This window comes from Ambystoma mexicanum, chromosome 1p (assembly GCF_040938575.1).
Source record: "Ambystoma mexicanum isolate Mex_15411 chromosome 1p, UKY_AmexF1_1, whole genome shotgun sequence".
In the NCBI taxonomy this organism is placed as follows: Eukaryota; Metazoa; Chordata; class Amphibia; order Caudata; family Ambystomatidae; genus Ambystoma; species Ambystoma mexicanum.
The window spans coordinates 846472003-846492601 of record NC_090921.1 but is presented as its reverse complement, the minus strand read 5'-3'; the positions used below and the strand labels follow the sequence as shown (position 1 = coordinate 846492601).

General features: G+C 48.0%; 1 protein-coding gene across 1 annotated transcript in view; it reads left to right on the top strand.

Annotated features, from left to right (window-relative positions):
• DYNLRB2 (dynein light chain roadblock-type 2) overlaps window positions 1–15616 on the top strand; it is a 168224-nt gene extending 152608 nt beyond the window's left edge. The window contains exon 4 of the mRNA XM_069652865.1: window positions 15278–15616. Coding sequence (XP_069508966.1) covers window positions 15278–15321 — 44 coding nt within the window. The 3' untranslated portion in view covers window positions 15322–15616. The remainder of the gene's footprint in view (window positions 1–15277) is intronic.
• Window positions 15617–20599: the final 4983 nt, after the last annotated feature.

The following is a 20599-nucleotide window of genomic DNA, read 5'->3' as shown; positions in this document are numbered from 1 at the left end:
ACACTCCTCATCTCCCCTCCCTCGCTATACTCCCTGCTTTTCCTCTGGCCCTTCTGCAGCCACCTCTCCTCCCTCCTTCTCTGCCTTTCCCTTGTTCTCTGCAGACAAGGTTTCTAGACAAGTCCGATCTATGAAAGTCTCGTCAAAACAGGTTCACCCCTTTTCCTCCAAAACCATCAAGGACCACATTCACACCCTGGCTCCTGCCCTGACTGACTTCTGCAACCACTCCTTCGCCACTGGAGTCTTCCCATTCCCCTTGAAGCACTCCCTTGTGTACCCTCTCCTGCCCGGCTAACTATCACCCAATCGCCATTACTCCCTTCCTGGGCAAGCTCCTGGAGAAACTGGCCATCTCCCAGCTTAATCTCCACACTGACCATGTTGGTTGTCTTCATGACCATCGGTCTGGCTTCAGAGCTGCCAGAAGCACGGAAACTGCTCTCCTGAACATCCGTGAAGACCTGCTCTCCAACACCCCCTGTGCCCTCATCTTGCTTGATCTCTCTTCTGCCTTTGACACTGTCAACCATGCCATCCTGCTAAATTGTATCCGTGATAACCTAGGTATCTAGGCCCTGGCGTGGCTGACTTCCTTCATTCCTTTCTGACCGACCCTCGCAGGTCGAACTTGGCTCCTTCCTCTCTGCTATCTTTTTCTCTACCTGTGGTGTCCCCCAGGGGTCTAGCCTCTCTCCCTGGCTGTTCAACCAATACCTGGCACTCCTTGCCCACCGCATTGCTGCTCTCAGCCCCAACTTTCAGTGCTATGCGGATGACACTCTGCTCATTTTCAGGCTACCTTCGGCCACCTGTTCTCCATCCCTCATCTCTGACTGTCTTTCTGCTATCCAAGAGTGGTGTGCCACCAATGACCTCTGCTTTATTGCCAGTAAGACTGAGATTCTCTTCATCGGCACACCCACTCCCTCCTTTCCTGTAGTTCTCTGGCCGGTCTCTCTTGGCCCTCTTCCTGCTCCCACCAGCAAGGCTAAAAACCTCAGCGTCATCTTTGACTCCACACTCTCTATCTCTCCTCACATCGCTGACGTCTCTAAGAAGTCACACTACCAGCTGCACCACCTCAGAGGTATTCTCCTTCCGCCAGAAGCTCACTGTCTCCAGAGCTCTGGTTCTCTCTAGGCTGGACTACTGCAACATCCTCTTTCTAAATCTGCCTGCTTCTACTCTCCGCCCTCTGCAACTCATCCAGAACAGGACTGCGAGACTTGTCCTTGGCCTCAAGACCAGGGATCGGATCTCTCCAGGACTGAAATCTCTGCACTAGCTCCCAGTGGCTGTGATGATTAAGTTCAAAACCCTCTGCATCGTCCACAAGGCCTTCTGGGGCCTCAATACCTTCAAGTCTCTCTTCCTAAATATCTTCCTTCTTGATCTGCTTGCTCATCTACCTCCAACTCCCTCAGGGTCAGTCGCTTCTCCAAGCAACGAGTTGGTGGTAGAGATCTCTCTCTTCGGCTGGGGCCTCCCTCTAGAACAGCCTCCCTGCCCCCCTACAACTTGAGGAGAACCAGCTTCGGTTACGGAAGCACCTTAAAACCTTCCTCTTTGCTTCTGCTTTCTCTCCCCCTCTCCCCTGCTGAAGTCCTGGCTGATACTGAGACTGTACTGGTTACCTGGCCACCCATCTGATCTCGGGCCCAAGCCCTGCCAGTTTCACGCCTGCACTGCCTCCCTGGCAACCCCTGCACCTGGGAACTGTTTTCTGTATCCCTACAGTCCCCCACAGTACTTATGTCTGCACTCATCTTGCACTTGCCACCAGTTTGCCGCTCTTTTTATTCTTGTTATTTTATTATCTCATGTACTGCACTTTCCTCTCCCCCCCGTACTTTTCTTTACCCCTCCCCTTGCACTTCCGCGATCTGAATGACACCTGGCCTAGTAAGATCGTTGTCTGTCTTCCCTCTGTTCCCCCTCCCTTGCCTCATCGCGCCTTGAAACACTTGTGCATAGGCGCGTTATAAGTGCCATATCATAGATCAAGTTTGCAAAGTTGAGAAAGAAGGATCAAATGATTTAATGGGGGATCTTGATTTGTCCCTCAGATGAGCTGAAGTGGAGGGAGCATCCAATGGGTTTGAGGAAGTTGATCTGCTGCGTTTGGGTGTGTATTTAACATGTTGGTTCTTGGGAAATGTAAATTCTTTAGTGGGGCCGTCCAGAATGGTTCTAATCATCCTTGCCGGATACAACAGACCATATGTAATGTTGAGGGATTTCAAGAGAGGTCTCATATCAAGAAATCTTTTCCTTTTGGCGTGTGTAATTTTAGAAAAGTCTGGGGAAATAAAAATCTGATAGTGCCAGGAAAAAAATCCTTTTCCTGGCACTAAGTAGGATTTGGCGTGCTTGCTGATGTGATGGGAAACAAGCAATAAAGGTTCTAAGCGAGGTGTTGTTGTCTGGAGAGCGGCGTCTCTTTCTATGAGCACGTTGCAATTCCAATGGAGGTGAGAAAGTGATCCCTAGAGTTGACGGGATCCAGTTGGTAAGAAAACTGATAGGATCATCTCCTTCAATTTTTTCAGGAATTCCATAGAAGCGAAGATTGTCTCTTCTATTCCAATCTTCTAGTTCTGTGACTTAATTTTCCAGTTGCAAAAGTCGTACTTGCATGCTTTCAAGGACGTCCACTCTATCTTCTATGACCCTAAGTGTGCCGGAGAATGTCTTGATTTCAATCTTGAAACCTTTAATCTCTTCTTGAATGGAGGTGGAACGAAAGTCCGAGGAAATGGAGGATCGAATATTGCCAAGTTCCTCAAGAATTTTCTCCTTGCAAGCATTGAATGGTGCAGTGTCAGGTGGTGTCGCAGTTTTCATGGATTCCCCTAGTAACTTAGGGTGAGACCCAAAGTTACTTAAATATGCAAAATAACAAAGAGGTCCTGGGTTGTCCCTCTGCCAGACATTAGTCCTGGTTACAAGAGACTTACCCAGATTTTTGTTCAGAGAATTGCCCAGCATTTCGGGGCTGAACTGCCCCAGGGCAGTACAAAGGCTGATATGTTTGGGATATTTCTTCTCTGTGAAAGATAGTGAGCTAAAGACTCTGGGTAAGTCTCTCGTAACAAGGACTTATGTCTGGCAGAGGGACTCCCAGGACCCTCCTTGTTAATTTGCATATTTAAGTAACTTTGGGTCTCACCCTAAGATACTAGGGGAATCCAGACGTGGACCCCTTGCTCACTATTCTTAGAGAGGCACAGCACCACCCTACTGATGAAGTCCGACCAGACTGAAACACGTGTCTGGGGTTGCTGTTGGTACTCTTGTTCAGAGGAGAATTGCCTAGCATTTCGATGCTAGACTGCCCTAGGGCAGGACAAAGACTGATATGTTTGGGATATTTCTTCTCTGTGAAAGATAGTGAGCTAAAGACTCTGGGTAAGTCTCTCGTAACCAGGTCTAATGTCTGGCAGAGGCACTCCCAGGACCCCCCTCGTTAATTTGTTTGAAAAGGCTAAGCCTCGGTCCGCGCCTTCTTCGGAAGCCGGCCGAAGTGTTACCGTTCCGAAACTTGCGTGCCCTCGAGCCCGGGTGATCGAAGAAGAAAGGATCAAGAACCCTCCAGGACGCCGAGCAAAAAAGAACGCTTGAGTCGAATCGACCGGTCAAGGTCACCGATGCCGTCCGGAAACCGATACACCTCGAAGGGCGAGCCTTCGAAGAGAGCCTCGACGCCCTCGCAGCCAGCTCTGTCGACGACCACGATTTCTTCAGCACCATTGACGCCATCAACACCCTTGTCGACGTCCACTCCGAAGCCCTCTGCGCCAAAGGCTCCAATTCAGCCAGAAAAGCTGCAAAAGCGGTGAAGGCTGCAATGCCTACAGTCCCCACTGCTAAAACACCTCGCCCAGAAAAAATATTCAAACCTCTTCCAAGGAAAGAATATTTAAAATCTTTAACTTCAATTTTTGAAGAACAAGAGAGGTCTGAGGCAGAGGATGTTCCTTATGGCCTGGAATATGGCACCCCAAATGTACCAAAATGCCTGATTTCTGAGGAAAGCAGGATGAGAGATCTGGTGGAAACCTTGCATAATGCAAGTGGAATCAACACGTCGCCTGAAACAGATTTTGGCAAGCCATAACCAGGGGAACATGCCAGTCCCTCATACAGGCAGCTTATGACAAAGGTGGTAGATTATTTAGGATGGACTAGACCACCAGCTCAATTCATTCACGATGATCTGACCGATATATTGGATCAGTGTCCCACTGAAGATCCAATTTTACGCTTCCATGTAGCCTTGCAAAATAGAGTGGCCAAAAATTGGAAGACTCCGGACTATATTCCTCTGGTGAATAACTCCCTCACTTCAAACCGCTTTGAGGACTTGCAACACAAGACACCTTTTGGGAGGCAGGCTGTCGCAGTGTTTGGGCTCTAGAAATAATAGCCCACGGTTACTGCCTTCCTTTTCTAACACAACCTCAAAGCAATCCACCAGGGAGACACTCTTTGAAGTTTCCAGATCAGCTCCTACAGCATGAAGTCTTAACCCTGCTGGATAAAGGTGCTATAGAACTAGTACCTGTAGTGGAAAGGAACAAGCGATGGTACCCCCCATATTTCTTTATTCCCAAAAAGGACAGAGGACTGAGACCCATCTTGGATTTAAGAGGCTTGAACAAATTCCTCAGAAAACACAAGTTCAAGATAGTCACTCTTTCTCAGATCCTTCAGGCCCTTCAACTTCAGGATTGGTTGGTGTCATTGGACCTCTAGGATGCTTATTTTCATGTGCCAATCCATCTCAAGCACAAAAAATACCTGAGGTTCGCAGTTGACGACTCACACTATCAGTTTCGAGTCCTACCTCTGCCCGAGGGTCTTCACCAAGTTAATGGTAGTGGTGGCAGCGCACCTCAGGAGAGGGGAGATTCAAGTCTACCCCTACCTGGATGATTGGTTGATCAGGGCACGTTCTGCCGAACAAGCCCTGGATCATCTGAAAGTCACCTGCCACTTCTTCCACAGACTGGGCTTCTCCCTCAATTTCAAGAAGTCACATGTGACACCTTCCCAACAGCTCCAGTATATAGGCGCTGTATTAGACACATCCTTGGGAAAGAGCTCGCCTCCCAAGTCGAGGGCTCAAGACATTCTTCAGATGGCTTCCAAATTCCAAAATGCCCAAAATCTCCAGGCCTATGACTTCTTAAGGTTGCTAGGCCTCATGGCATCCTGCATTTTCCTAGTGCCAGAGGCAAGCCTGAGGATGAGATCCCTTCAATGGGCTCTAAATACTCAATGGTCCCAGTTCTCAGGACAAATGACGGATCTCCTTCAGATTCCGAACAAAGTTCGGCAGCATCTTCTGTGGTGGACTTGTACAGAGAACATCCTAAAAGGAGAACATTTTTGGCAACCTTGGCCGGAGATTACAGTAGTGACTGACGCCTCACTCATCGGGTGGGGAGCTCATGCCAACGATTTGACAATCGGCGGTCGTTGGTCTCCATCGGAGTCCAAACTACACATCATCCTTTTAGAGCTGAGAGCAATCAGACTAGCGCTGAAGGCTTTTCTGCCATCTGTAAGGGGAGAAAGTGTCCTGATAATGACGGACAACACAGTGCCCATGCATTACCTAAACAAAAGAGGAGGTGTAGGGTCACTACCTCTGTGCAGAGAGGCAATGCGGCTCTGGTATTGGGCAATTCAACAAGTAATCCCCTTAACAGCAGTTCATCTAGCCGTTGAGGAGGATATGACGGTGGACGCTCTGAGCAGACAGAACACGGTGTCCCACGAGTGGGAACTGGCTCAGGAAGTCCTTCAAGAGATTTTCACCCTTTGGGGAACCCCTCAGGTAGACTTGTTTGTGACCGGAATCAACCGAAAGTGCGAAAAGTATTGCTCAAGGGAATTTCCCCCGAGAGGAGCCCTAGGGGACGCATTTGTAGTGGACGCAACTTCCCACTACTATACGCGTTCCCTCCGATTCCTGTCATTCCACATGTCATCAGGAGATTGAGACGGTTCGGAAACCGCATGATCCTAATTGCCACGGATTGGGCCAGGAGAACGTGGTACCCAGACCTTCAAGGCATGTCCATCTGCCTTCCCTTACGTCTTCCTCAGAGAGAGCACCTTCACTCACAAATGGAGGGCCAGGTTCTACCATCCAGAGGTCAAGACTCTCAACCTTCATGCTTGGTATCCGAAAGGCTTAGATACAAGGATTGGGACCTTCCAGATGATGTCATAGAGGTGTTGCTTTCCATTTTCAAGCACCCTTCGGAAGAATGCTCCTATTTCAAAATTCCTTTGATAATACAATTCTTAAAGGGACTCAACAATGTGTTTCCCCCTTACCCCTTCCAAGTACTTGTTCGGGATCTTAATCTGGTTCTAAAATTTCTTAATGTGTGCCCCTTTTGAGCCCCTGCACACTTGTTCATTAAGATTACTAACATTGAAAACCATCTTCCTAGTTGCTTTAACATCTGCAAGAAGAGTGAGTGAGTTGCAGGCACTGTCTTCTGGGCCACCCTATACTGTGTTCCATAGGGACAGAGTGATATTAAGGGATAAACCTTCATTTTTACCTAAAGTTGTGTCTGATTTTCATTTAAATCAGGAAATTCTTCTGCCCGCATTCTACCCTCCACCTCATCCCAGTAAGGAAGAGGAAAGATTGCACAGGTTGGACCCGAGAAGAGCTCTAAGCTTTTACATTTCTAGGCTTTCCAAGCTTAGAGTGGATAATCAACGTATCATTGGCTACACCGGAAGGAAATTGGGGCAATCGGTGTCAAAACAAACCATATCACGCTGGATTGTGCTTTGCATTTCAGAATGCTACAGAATGGCAGGAAAAAACCCACCAGAAGGCTTAAGGGCCCTATTCCACCAGAGGCATAGCCTCTTCGACAGCCCTTCAAAGAGGTGTTCCTATAAAATCTATCTGTGAGGCAGCAACTTGGTCATCGCTGAACACTTTTTCAAAATTCTATAGTTTGGATGCTTCCCAGTCTAAGGAGCTTGCTTTTGGTAAAGCAGTGCTATATTCGACCATATAGTGGTAGTAAAAATCTACTCCCTCCTCCAGAGAGTTTTCTATACTGCTTTGGGAGTCTATCTAAGATGAGGAATACGTTGGAGGACACAATCCATTCGAAGAACAAGTTACTTACCAACTGGTAACGTTCTTTTGATTGAATGTTCCTCCAACGTATTCCTCATCGCCCTCCCATCCGACCCCTCTGTAGATTTTCCGGGTTATTGCCACTTCAACTCTCGCAAGGCTGATACCTGACTACCGACACAATCTATACAGTAGAGCAAGAGGGGGAAAAACAGAACTGAGGCCAACAGGCGCAGCGCGTGCTACTTGTGTACCCGATGATGTCACCCTTGACGTAGGCCTTCGAGGGAATATCGACTCGATGCACGGCGCCCTCTGCCGAGAAAAAAATTCCAAAGCAGCTAAAGCTGGATGGAATACATCTAAGATGAGGACTAAGTTGGAGGAACATCCAATCGAAAGAACGTTACCAGTTGGTAAGTAACTTGTTATTTAATATAAATAGAATAGGGAGTTAGCTTGAAAAAAGGAAAGTTATAATATGTTGTTGCGCTTCCAAGTTTTGAAAGTCATTTGCTTTATATGGCAGCATTGTGCCCATCAGTTTACGTGACGCGTTGGCATCAAAAATGACACAAGGCCGTAGTTACATGTCCACCGATCCAGCCCAGCAGCCAGCACACGATTCACTGGCAGAGTCAGTTGAGGTAAAAGGCCATGCCACGGCAGAATAATAATTATCTGCCGTAATAAAACAATCGACACCGACCATCAAGGAAATACAACCTCTTGATACATTCCGGTGATGTGAGAGGATCTCCTGAGGGAAGCCGATGCCACACTTTCATGTGCCAATCCATTTCAAGCACAGAAAGTACCTAAAGTTTGCGGTTGGCGGTTCTCATTGTCAGTTTCGAGTTCTGCCATTCAGGCTGACCTCCGCCCCAAGGGTTTTCACCAAGCTAATGGCGGTAGTGGCAGCGAGTCTCAGGAGAGGGGGTTTCACGTCTACCCTACCTGGACGATTGGTTGATCAGGAGTCGTTCACCCAAACAGGCCCAGGAACATCTCAATCACCTGCCACTCCCTACACATACTGGGCTTCTCCCTCAATTACAAGATTGTTCTCCCCAAATGATACCATTCCAAAGACTTTAATTCATCGGAGGCGTCCTGGATACTTACTCAGGGAAAGCCTCGCCTCCCGAGGTGAGAGCTCAACACATTCTGCAGATGGTAACGAAGTTTCAGAATGCCCAGCATCTTCCGGCCTTCAATTTCTTTGAGGTTGCTGGGTCTCATGGCGTCCTGCATTTTCCCAGTGACAGAGGCCCGATTGAAAATGAGATCCCTTCAATGGGCTCTCAGAACTCAATGGTCCCAATTATCAGGGAACATGTCGGATCTTCTGTAAGTTCCAAGCAGAGTTTTTCACAGCCTAATTTGGTGGGCTCGCGAAGACAACATTCTCAAGGGACAATCTTTTTGGCAACCATGGCCGGAGATAACAGTAGTGACGGACGCCTCACTCAAGGGGTGGGGAGCCCACACCAGCGATCTGACAATCAGCGGCCATTTGTCTCCATCGGAGTCCAAACTACACATCAACGTTTTGGGGGTGAGGGCAAGCAGACTAGCGCTGAAGGCCTTTCTGCCCTCTGTACGGGGAAAGAATGTCCTGATAATGACAGAGAACACAGTGACTATGTACTGCCTCAACAAGAAAGGAGGCATAGGGTCACTACCGCTCTGCAGAGAGGCAATGCAGCTCTGGTTCTGGGCAATACAAGAAGGAATCTCTGTCAGCAGTTCAACTAGCCGTAGAGCAGAACACAGCGGCAGACGCTCTGAGCAGGCAGAGCACAGTCTCCCACGAGTGGGAACTAGCTCAGGAAGTTCTTCAAGAGATCTTCACCCTTTGGGGAACCCCTACAGTGGATCTGTTCACGACCAGTGTCAACCGGAATGCGATCAGTACTGTTCAAGGGAATTTCCTCCCAAGAGGAGCTCTAGGGGACACGTTTTTAGTGGACTGGGAATTTCCACTCCTGTATGCGTTTCCTCCAGTCTGTGATTCCTCATGTAATCAGGAGGTTGAGAAAGTTCAGGAAAACCATGGTCCTAATTGCTCTGGATTGGACCAGGAGGACGTGGTACCCGGACCTTCTGCACATGTCCATCTGCCCTCCAATGCATCTTCCACAAGGAGAGTATCTTCTCTTGCAAGAGGAAGGTTGGGTTCTCCATCCAGAGGTCAAGACACTCAGCCTTCACGCATAGTTTCTGAGAGGCTGAGCTATAAGGATTGGGCCCTCCCGGATGATGTAATGGAGATTTTGCTTTCGGCCAGAAGTTCAGCAACCAAATCCCTGCACCGGTGTCATTGGAATAAATTCAGTAACTGGATTCAGTAACTGGTGCAAGGACAAGAATGTGGACCGTTTTCAGTGTGGCACTCCCATGGTGCTTTCTATTCTATTGCATCTGGCCATTTTGGGGCTCCAGATTGGAACAATAAAAGGATAGCTGGCGGCGCTTTCCCTCTTAAAGCGCTACTCTGAAGAGGTTTCCTATTTCAAGATTCCATTAATTGTCCAATTTCTGAAGGGACATACTAACGTGTGCCCTCCAGTACCATTTCATGTTCCCACTTTGGATTTGAATCTTGTGTTGACGTTTTTAACATGTATCCCTTTTGAGCCTTTACATTCCTGTCCTTTAAGGCTTTTAACATTGAAATTGCCCTTCTTGTGCACTAACATCAGGGCTAGTGAGTTGCAGGCTCTTTCTTGCAAACCTCCTTACACTACCATTAAGTAGTCCTTAGAGTTAAACCATCTTTCTTGCCGAAAGTAGTTTCTGACTTTCACTTGTCACAAAAACTAATACTCCCAACTTTTTACCCTCCTTCTCATTTGGGCAAAGAGGAGGAGCGGTTGCATAGACTAGACCCAAATGGTGCTCTGAGTTTTTATATAGCAAGAATGGCGAAATTACGCCACGAAGACCAACTTTTTGTGGGTTATACCGGTCCTAAATTGGGATTAGCAGTGACAAAACAAACTATATCCTGCTGGATTACTCTAGCTATTGGGGAGTGTTACAGACTAGCTGGAAAGGAACCGCCGTAAGGGCTTCTGGATCATTCCACGAGGGGCATGGCAACTTCCACAGCTCTTCAGATGGGAGTCCCCATAATTATCATCTGTTCAGCTGCAACTTGGGCGTTAATCCATACTTTCTTTAAGCATTACTGCTTAGACTCCTCTTCTTTCCAAGAGTGCCTTTTTGCGAAGGCAGTACTGCATTCCATTCATGATGAGACTAAATAGTACTCCCACCTCCAAAATTATCACTGCTTTGGGAGTCTGTCAAAGATGAGGTATACGTGGGAGGACACAATCCATTCGAAGAACAAGTTACTTACCAACTAGTAACGGTATTTCTACTGGATGTTCCTCCCACGTATTCCCAGGGTCGGACTGGGACTAGAAATCGGCCCGGACACCCAAATAAAAGTGGCCCACACCTCGCCCCAAAAGGTGGCCCACCCCTCGCCTCAAAAAAGTGGCCCACCTCTCGCTCCAAAAAAGTGGCCCTCAAACCATCATCTGTGAATGGCGTCAATTCACAACTTTACAGAAAATGCTACTTATAGAGGGTTCATGTGTCTGTTACATTACAACACAACTCATAAAATAACATAGCTTTGCATACAGTTCTGTGACAGCTCCCTGAGCCTCCATCCAGGGCCATAACAAAAGAAGACCCAGGGCTACAGCCTCCCCAGATACCCCACCCACCAGCAACGCGCCCGCTCATGGGAACTCCCCGAGCTCACCCAATCAGGCCCCATCAACAAACCTTGCACGCAAAGTGCCCCCGCCAGCCAGTTCCTCAAAGCCATCCTCTGAGACCCAATAGCTCAATTGGAGTTGCAAACGGCTACTGGTACAATAAAAATGTCTTAACCAGGTCATCCCAGCGCCACTTGACCCATAGGCATTCTGTGTGACCTGCTCTGAAGTCCTGTCAAAAACAAACACTGGCAAAGCCAACAGCACTGACCTGTGCACAAGTGGCATTTCTCAGGCACTGCTATTATATGCCCAAGTACTCGCTCGCACCATTTTGCACCTGCTGCCATCAATGGGCAGGTAATACCACTACAACCGCGCCTGGCAAGTGCCTTGGCCATGCCTACACAAAAGCCCAAACTGTTGGCATTGCCAATGTCTTACACTTGCATACAGAATGCGGCCCAGGACTACTCCCATCCTTCAAAAGGCCTTTGAACATTTCACTCAAATCCAAGACTTGTTACTTTACTGGCTGAAACCCTTATGAATGCGATTGGCAACCGCATAAAACAACTTTACAAATTCAAAGAAGCAACACCCCGTGGGCCACAGGAAAGGGAGAACCCTCCTGCCCCCTAGGACACATAATCCGACCACATCTCCTTCAGAATATCACAAGGACAGAAGCTTTGCCTTTAAAATGACTATATTTGTCAATGGGGTCTGAGTAAGTATTTTTGTCCGATCCAACCACTTTATTCTCATGTTTTCTTTTCACTGCTAGCACGTCCCAAGGCACCAATGGTAGCAACCACTGGCACCCAATGACCAACTTGGTGTCCCGTCATTTCCCCCCCATCACCTCCACTGTACAACGATCCATGCCACCTGCCTTTTGCCACAACTGCTGCACCCACCCTACCTCTGCACGTTCTCCACACAAGCGCGTCACCCCACACAACGCTCGTATAAATCTACAATAAACAAATACAGCGAGGGATTTTCAGCACACACAGCTGCACTTACTCCAGTGATACCAGGGTGACTACAAGCTGCATTCCCTCTATTGATAGTGAGTGGCTCACAACTGCACTCACTACAGTGGCACCCGAGTGACACACAGCTGCACTCACTCCAATGATACCAGAGTGACTCACAGCTGCATTCAGTCCATTAATACCCAAGTAACAAACAGCTGCACTCACTCGATTGATTCACAGCTGTACTCACTTCAGTGATACCTGAATTGCTCAGATCTGCACTCACCACAGTGGAACCCGAGTAACACACAGGTACACTCACTACAATGATACCAAAGTGACTAATAGCTGCATCCACACCATGATACAGGGGCGATTCACAGGCGCATTTACTCAGAGCGCTCAGGTTTTCCGTAGTCATGCGTGAGAAGGCAGTCCAGACCTGTTTTTACCTGGAATTCTGGGGATTGAAGTTTTCCATCTTTGAAATCAGAAATAAAAAACGAAAAGTTCCAGAACTCAATGGGGAAAAAATGGGACTGGATGGATAACTGCAAACTCACTGGCTGACTGAAGTCACAGCTGATCAAACCACTAAAACAGAAGTAACCCACAAATACTCACACTAGTGCCCCCTCCCTCACCTTCCACAGTAGTGCCAGAGTGCCTCATAGCTGCGCTCACTCGTCCCAGTAATTCTGAGGGGACTCGAAGCTTCCCACACTCTGCAGTGATTTACAGGAGCTAGGAATATACCAGCGGACCCCCGCCTTGAAGGCAGGCATCAGCTGAAGGCTGACTACTACCCCAGTGCTGCTCCAAGTTGGTTTGGTCAAAGTATGCAAAGAAGCTGCCTGTAAATTCAGCTCAAGCCACACTAGCACTCACCCTAGCGTCAGTTCCTTACAAAAATAAAAAGCACCTCTAAAAAATAATAAACAAACACACACACAATTTTCCTGCTCCGGTCTCCTCGACTCTTTGGAAGGCGGAGGGCATTGTTATTTGAGGCCCTTACCTTCTCCTGGCCGGTAGCCTACATTTCCAGGAAAGAAGCAGGCCCAGGAACAGCAGCTGAGGCCCCCAGCCCAGCCCAGGCAGGCATCAGCTGAAGGCTGACTGAGACTCTCTGCACATGGGAAGGAGCGAGGCCAGACCCTGGGCTCCTGGGTCCAGGATCCCTGGGCTGAAGGCTCGACCAGCGCTCCATCAAGCGAGATCATGTAGCGGGCCCAGCTGGGAAGCCTTGGATCCTGGTCCACCACGCAGCTCACTGCTGCAACTTGTGGCGGGCACTGGAGGCGGTCGCGGAGAGCAGAGTCTGTGTAATATAAAACACTGGGAGGGAGCAGGCCAGGCTGAGGCAGCCCCGCCCAGCCCTGCTGCTCCCTCCCAGTGTTTTATAACACTGACTGCTGCTGGCGCCAGGGTGTCGCAAGCCGCGGCAGTTGGCCGCCGGCCCGCCGCATTTATTAAAGAAAGGTAACACTTCAGTGTTGCCTTTCTCTGCATCTGCGGTGGGCCGGCTGCGGCGGGCGCGGGGCTGCAATTGCAAAGGATCTGTAAGTTACTTACTTACAGATCCTTTGCAACTTGCATCTGTGCGGCAAGGCAGAGGCCCTGGGGGTTGGTTCCTGAAGTGTGAAGCCCACGCCTGGGCCGAAACCGGCCCGCGTGGGCTTCAGGAACCGGCCCCCAGGTCTCTCGCCATGAGTTTACATCGGCCACGGGCCGATTGGCCGACGCCCCGTTCCGACCCTGCTCATTGCCCCTCCCAACCTACCCAGCTGTACAATTTGCGTGATTTACACTTTGCATTTCCAAACAGCTTACAGTCTTGGGCACGCCTGGATGGTTCCTCAAGTTATACAACGAAAAAACAGAACTGGTCAATGGGTGCAGCAAAAGCCATGGCGGCCCTCGAGGGACATCAACGCCACAACATCGTGCACAGCACCCTCTGCCAAGAATTTGTTTTCCGAGGCAGCGAAGCTGGCGAGATACGAATATCAAAGATGAGGAATACGTGGGACGAACATCCAGTCGGAACAACGTTACCAGTTGGTAAGTAACTTGTTCTTCTAACTCTTCAGATTAGGCGATTAGTGATAATAGTAGTTTCTTCCTGTGGCACTATATGTACAACCGGACCAAACATATCTGTGGAGCTGTGTGGGCAAAAGCAGGGGGGCATGCTCTTATGTGTCTATTTACTTTTTTTTGTTGTTGGCAGCAGTTTTACTCCCTATCGTCTACCCCATATTTTATTTGTGGGCTGTATTTGCCTATTTACAGGGAGAAACAGAGGCTGATGCACACCTAATCTGTAAGGCTGGTCTAATGTGTTCACATGTTACCAGAAAGCTAATAAATCGCTGTCTCCTTAAGAGATCTTATTCTTTCAGAGTGGAAGCAGCAACTCTAGCCTTCATGAAGAATAACCCAATCCCTGAGCATTAGAAGGCCTCCACCTCGAAGGCTGGTTTCAAACATTTGCACTGCATTATTGTCTAGACACTAATGGAGGAGCAGATGCTTGGTACAGAAAAGGCTCCTTAAGAAATCAGATTTGTTAGAGGGATTTTGAAAGCTTTTTCCGGGATTTTCCATCCATGCTTCTTAGGAGGAGATTGACTTGTTATTCTTGTCATTATTTATAAATCGCAATGAAAAAGTCATGATGGAGAAGAAAACGTGACTTATTTGTAATCATAGTTGTGCATCATGGATGAAAATCAGGATAGAAGTAAGGGGTTGGGATCTACAGTATATGGTATACATTACACTATTGACCTTAACTGACAGTACCTCAGCTGCCTTAAAGCGGCCACATCACTTTTGTATGCCTGCCTATCATTTTGCTCATTTTGGTTTATATTTTTCTTACTTTCACACTATTTGAAACATTAGTGCTATACCTTTTGGAAGTGAAATTGGCAAAAGCACTAAGCAGCAACTGTTTTATTTATGAAGTGTTGCGAGATCACACAGAAAGACGGCTATATCCTGAGTTCATGATATGCAGGGAGTATAATCAACAGAAAAGGGTTCCTACATGTGCTGGTGTAAAAGGGAAATGACACCATCCCTTTCTAATTAATAGTTTTAACATGATTTTGGCTGGTAATGTATAGAAAATGGATAGTCCAAAGGTTTCCACGCATTACGTGTATATTAATATGAAATATATTGACCACGTCAGGAAAATATATGTAGGAAAATATATGTACCTATCTAGTAATTACGGATGCCCAAAGCTAAATGAAGATTATTGAAATTAATTCACCTATTCCATTGCATCCTTGAAGCACGTACAAACTGCCTCTGAAACATATGAGAGGCTTGGGAAGCATAATAGCCACATGTTCCTATTAGATACACATTTCTAGTAAGAATCCTGTTTGAAACCATATGTCTGTTGCAATCTTTTTCAGATAAAGAATATCTCCTTATTGTTATCCAGAACCCATCAGAATAAATGACCAGCTACCATTTTGGCACCAGTGAAGAAAATAATCTACAATATTACAGAGACGTTTAAACTGTTCGTCAATAATACTGTGATTAATATGTTGTGCATGTTCTGCTATGTTTTTCATGGTCTGAGCAGCACACTGACCTAAAGAATGGACTACGCACAGAATCGCAATTCTTTTCAATTATTGATTGCAGTATGTTGAAATGGTGTACCTTTTTTGTATTTAAAAGTAAAAATAGCTGGTGACTGTTCTAAAACATGTTAATACCGTGGAATAAATTCCTGTAAAAGAAAATATTAACAAGCCTATCACATCATTCAAGATGACTTAAGTTTAGTTATTGGTCTTTTAGTTTCTACATTGCATAGTATGTGATGTCCAACTCAATCTTCGCGTTTAAAAGTTTCACATCATAAGATATATTTTTACTAGTGCAAAATGTTTTATTCATTTTAGTGGTATATTTACCTTTATGTAAAAATATTGTTAAAGAAATACTGATTTTATATACATTATATTTTCTTTCTTCAATTCGTCTATCGCAACAGGGATTGTTGGGCTGGTGAACTCATTGAGCTGCTGGGCTATGAAATGTATATTTTGATTTGTAGCTTGGTGAAGGCTGCAGGTTTTACACCTAGCTTGTGCAAACCCTACCCAGGCCCCAGCTGTCCCGAGTTTACAGCTTGTTTCTATGTGGTGTCTTGTATTGTCTCACATCTAGGTCTCCCTGAGAAAGCGCAATTGTTTGTGCTCAGTACTGACTTCCATTTAGGTTATCTTGACAAAGCACAATACATGTCTTTTTATATAGCACTCTAATTGTATTGTCCCCATCTCGGTATCCCTAGGAAAGTGCATTGCATTATCTCTATATTGTGGACAAAATTGTGTATCAAATTGAGATAACCAAGGAAAATGCATTACATTGTAATGTACTGTGCCCCTGATTTACCTAAAATATAGGTTTCGAAGGGATTGTGTCCTCCGACGTATTCCTCATCTTAGATATCTCCTTCCAGCTCTGCTGGCCTCGGAAAATGTTTTCTCTAGAGGGCGCTGCGCGTCGACGTCCTCCGAGTCGATGTCTCTCGACAGCCGCCGTATCGACGTCGACATCATCCTGCCTATAAAGGCCGCGCGCAGCGTCCGTTGCTCAGTTCCGTTTTTCCGCGCTTACTCAGTGCCTCGGAATACCGTTGCTCAGTTCTTGTCAGATTATTCCTATTTACCTCGAGTTATTCGATCCGTACTCGATGGCTTCCTCGTCGGAACCGACAACTCCTCGATCCGGCTTCAAAAAATGCCGAGATTGTGGAAAAAAGATGTCACTGACTGACCCTCACAGAGTTTGTCTGTGGTGTTTGGGAGCTGAACACCATTGTTCGGAGTGCGAGGACTGTATGTCCATGACAGCTAAGGCCCTGAAGGAGCGTAGGGGGAAGCTGGAGAAAGGTAAGACTTTTAAAGGTTCTTCTTCGTCGACGAAGTCGAGACACTCGTCTCCTCGTCACCATTCGCGCTCCAGGTCTCGGAGTGGGTCCCATCATTCCTCGAGATCGAAGCACTCGAAGAGGAGACGTCGAAGATCCCCTTCTCCGTCTTCCTCTTCCTCTGTTTCGCCAAAAAGAATCCCTTGCCCCACGAAACATAGTTCCCGGGCTGAATGGGAGGAATTCCGCAAAAATATGATGAGCGTCTTCGAGAAAGCGGCCTCGACCCCCTCGAAGACTGCCAAGAGCGATGCTCTGGTCGAAAGACCCGAAGGTCAAAAACGCTGCGAGTTGTAGTACCCGGCGAAGGAAACCACTCGAGCGCGTCTCGAACCCTCGAGTAGGACTATGACCTCCAAACCTTCCTCGAAGGTTCCGTCGACGAGGGTTCCGTCGACGCCGAGGTCGGTGTCTTCGACGCCATTGTCGAAGGGACCTTCGACACACGGGTCTGTCGACTCGACGCTAGCTTCGACACCGGCGTCGACGCCAAGAAAAGTCACGGTCACGACACACCCAGTGACTATCCCCAGGTCCTCGATGACGATGGCTTCGAGATTGTCGAGTAGAATCCCAATTCTGTCGAGGTCATCGAGGCCTCCGCCTTTGTTTTCGACGCCACGCTCGAAGCCTTCGACGTCGGCGTCGACGACATCGACGTTTTCGAGGCCGATAATGACAAGTTCGGCACCCTCTGCCTTGGAAATGGGATTTACTCCCTTTATGAGTTCAGAACAATTGAAAACTATGTCCTCAATTTTGGAAGAGGGTGAATTGTCTGAACAGGAAGACACATTTGAGTTGCAGGGACCTGTAACCCCAATTAGAGAGGAATTTTCCTCTGAAGAACGCAGGTTAAAGGATCTTCATGATTCCTTACATGAGGCAAGTGGGTTAGACACTTCCCCTGAGGTGGAGTTTGCTAGGCCAGACCCGGGGGAGCATGCTGAAACCCCCTATAGAGCCTTAATGGCCAGGATCACAGTTTATGGGGTGGTCTGCACCTTCACAATCTTTCCAACAAGATGACCTCACGGATATTCTTGATAAAGGCCCACAGGAGGATCCTGTGGTGCCTTTCCATAAAGCTCTTCAGAGGAAGATTATGACGAACTGGGAAACCCCAGATGTCGTCCCGGCAGTAAATAAAAAACTGTCTACAAAATACAGGGTATCCTCTACAGACCCGGAGTTTTTGTCAAAACACCCATCCCCAGAAAGTCTGGTGGTACAGGCAGCATCTTCTACCGATGTCAAGACGGCTTATCCTACCGTCCCACAGGACAGGGACGATAAAAAATATGATGCTATGGCAAAGAAAGTTTTTTCGGCATGTAGCATGGCGTTAAAATCTGTGAATGCTACTTGCACCCTTGCTAGATTCAGCCATACACTTTGGGAGTGTGCTTCTACAGCGGCTGAATGCATCCCGGAGGGAGAAGAAAGGGAGGCGTTCCTGAATATCATACAGGACGGTAAAGACGCTATGTGCGAATCCCTCCAGACGGGCATTGATTCGGCTGACAGTATCAGCAGAGCAATGGCGGCAAGTACAACAACCAGGAGATTTGCTTGGTTGAGAAAGTCTGGTTTTGCCCTAGATGTGCAAGCCAGGCTCTTCAACATGCCATTCGATGGCTCTTCTTTGTTTGGGAAAAAGGCGGATGACAGTTTAGAAAAACTGCAAACTTCAAAAGCAGCAGCAAAATCCCTAGGCGCTGCAATCCGTCAGACACCTTTTCGTCCCACAGGAACCTCTGCGAGAGGCAAGTCCTTTCGCTTCTACTCCGCATTCGGAAGAGGTAGAGGACGACCGGCTCAAAGGGGACAAAGAAGAACTACCCGAGGTGGACGGGGTAGATATTCAAAGGCTGCAGCAACAGCAGGTGCCTCTTTACCATCGGCATCTGCATCAGCCGCCCCAAAACCACTCTGAGGACTTCCCTCACAGGACACCTGTAGGAGGCAGGTTGACTCAACATCTGGCGGAATGGCAGGCTATCAAGTCAGATGCTTGGGCATTGGAAACAGTTGCCCAAGGTTACTGCCTGCCTCTCCTACGAATACCTCAGTCATCCACCGGGGATCAGCTCTCAGAAAGCTCCAGATCCGCTCCTCTTGCAGGAAATTTTGGACCTGCTGGAGAAAGGTGCCATAGAACCGGTACCTGTAGCGGAGAGGAACAAGGGCTGGTACTCACCTTACTTTCTCACTCCAAAGAAAGACGGAGGACTGAGACCCATCTTGGACTTGCGAGAATTGAACAAATTCCTCAGAAAAGACAAATTCAAGATGGTCACTCTTTCTCAGATCCTCCAGGCCCTTCAGTTCCAGGACTGGTTGGTATCTCTGGACCTTCAGGACGCTTATTTCCATGTGCCTATCCATCTCAAACACAGGAAATACCTGAGGTTCGCAATTGGCAACTCTCACTATCAATTTCGGGTGCTGCCATTTGGGCTGACCTCCGCCGCGAGGGTCTTCACCAAGTTAATGTCGGTAGTGGCGGCAAGTCTAAGGAGGGAAGGGATTCATGTCTACCACTACCTGGACGATTGGTTGATCAGGGCTGTCTCTTCGGAACAAGCTCAGATCCAACTAAATCACGTGTGCCACTCCCTTCACAGACTGGGCTTCTCCCTCAATTTAAAGAAGTCACAAATGATACCATCGCAGAGACTCCAGTTCATAGGAGCGATCCTGGACACTTCCCTGGGAAAAGCCTCGCCACCAGAGGTGAGGGCTCAAGATATTCTACAGATGGTTACCAAGTTTCAAAATGCTCAACGTCTCCCAGCCATCGACTTTTTGAGGTTGCTAGGCCTTATGGCATCCTGCATTTTCCTAGTGCCAGAGGCTCGCCTGAGAATGAGATCCCTCCAGTGGGCACTGAGGACTCAGTGGTCACAATTCTCAGGGAGAATGACAGATCTTCTTCAGGTTCCCGACAGGGTGGCTCGAGACCTTCAGTGGTGGGCCTGTCAGGAGAACATTCTGAAAGGAGAACATTTTTGGCAACCCTGGCCGGAGATAACAGTAGTCACGGATGCCTCACTCACGGGGTGGGGAGCCCACGCCAACGACTTGACCATCAGCGGTCGTTGGTCTCCATCGGAGTCCAGACTACATATCAACCTGTTAGAGCTGAGAGCCATCAGACTTGCGCTGAAGGCGTTCCTGCCAGCTGTACAAGGGAAAATCGTCCTGATAATGACGGACAACACAGTGGCCATGCATTACCTCAACAAAAGAGGAGGCGTAGGATCACTACCCCTGTGCAGAGAGGCGATGCAGCTCTGGTTTTGGGCAATCCAAGAAGGAATCTCTCTATCGGCAGTTCACCTAGCCGGAGAGAAGAACTTGACAGCGGACGCTCTGAGCAGGCAGAGCACAGTCTCCCACGAGTGGGAACTAGCTCAGGAAGTCCTTCAAGAGATCTTCGCCCTTTGGGGAACCCCTCAGGTGGATCTGTTCGCCACCAGCCTCAACAGGAAATGCGATCTGTTCTGCTCAAGGGAATTTCCCCCGAGAGGAGCTCTGGGAGACGCGTTCATAGTGGACTGGGAGTTTCCGCTTCTGTACGCGTTCCCACCGGTCCCTGTCATTCCTCAAATGATCAGGAGGTTGAGAAGATTCCGGAGAACCATGATCCTAATTGCCCCGGATTGGGCCAGGAGAACGTGGTACCCGGACCTTCTAGACTTGTCCATCTGCCCTCCAATTCGACTTCCACTCAGAGAGAATCTACTCTCACAGAAGGGAGGTCAGGTTCTCCATCCAGACA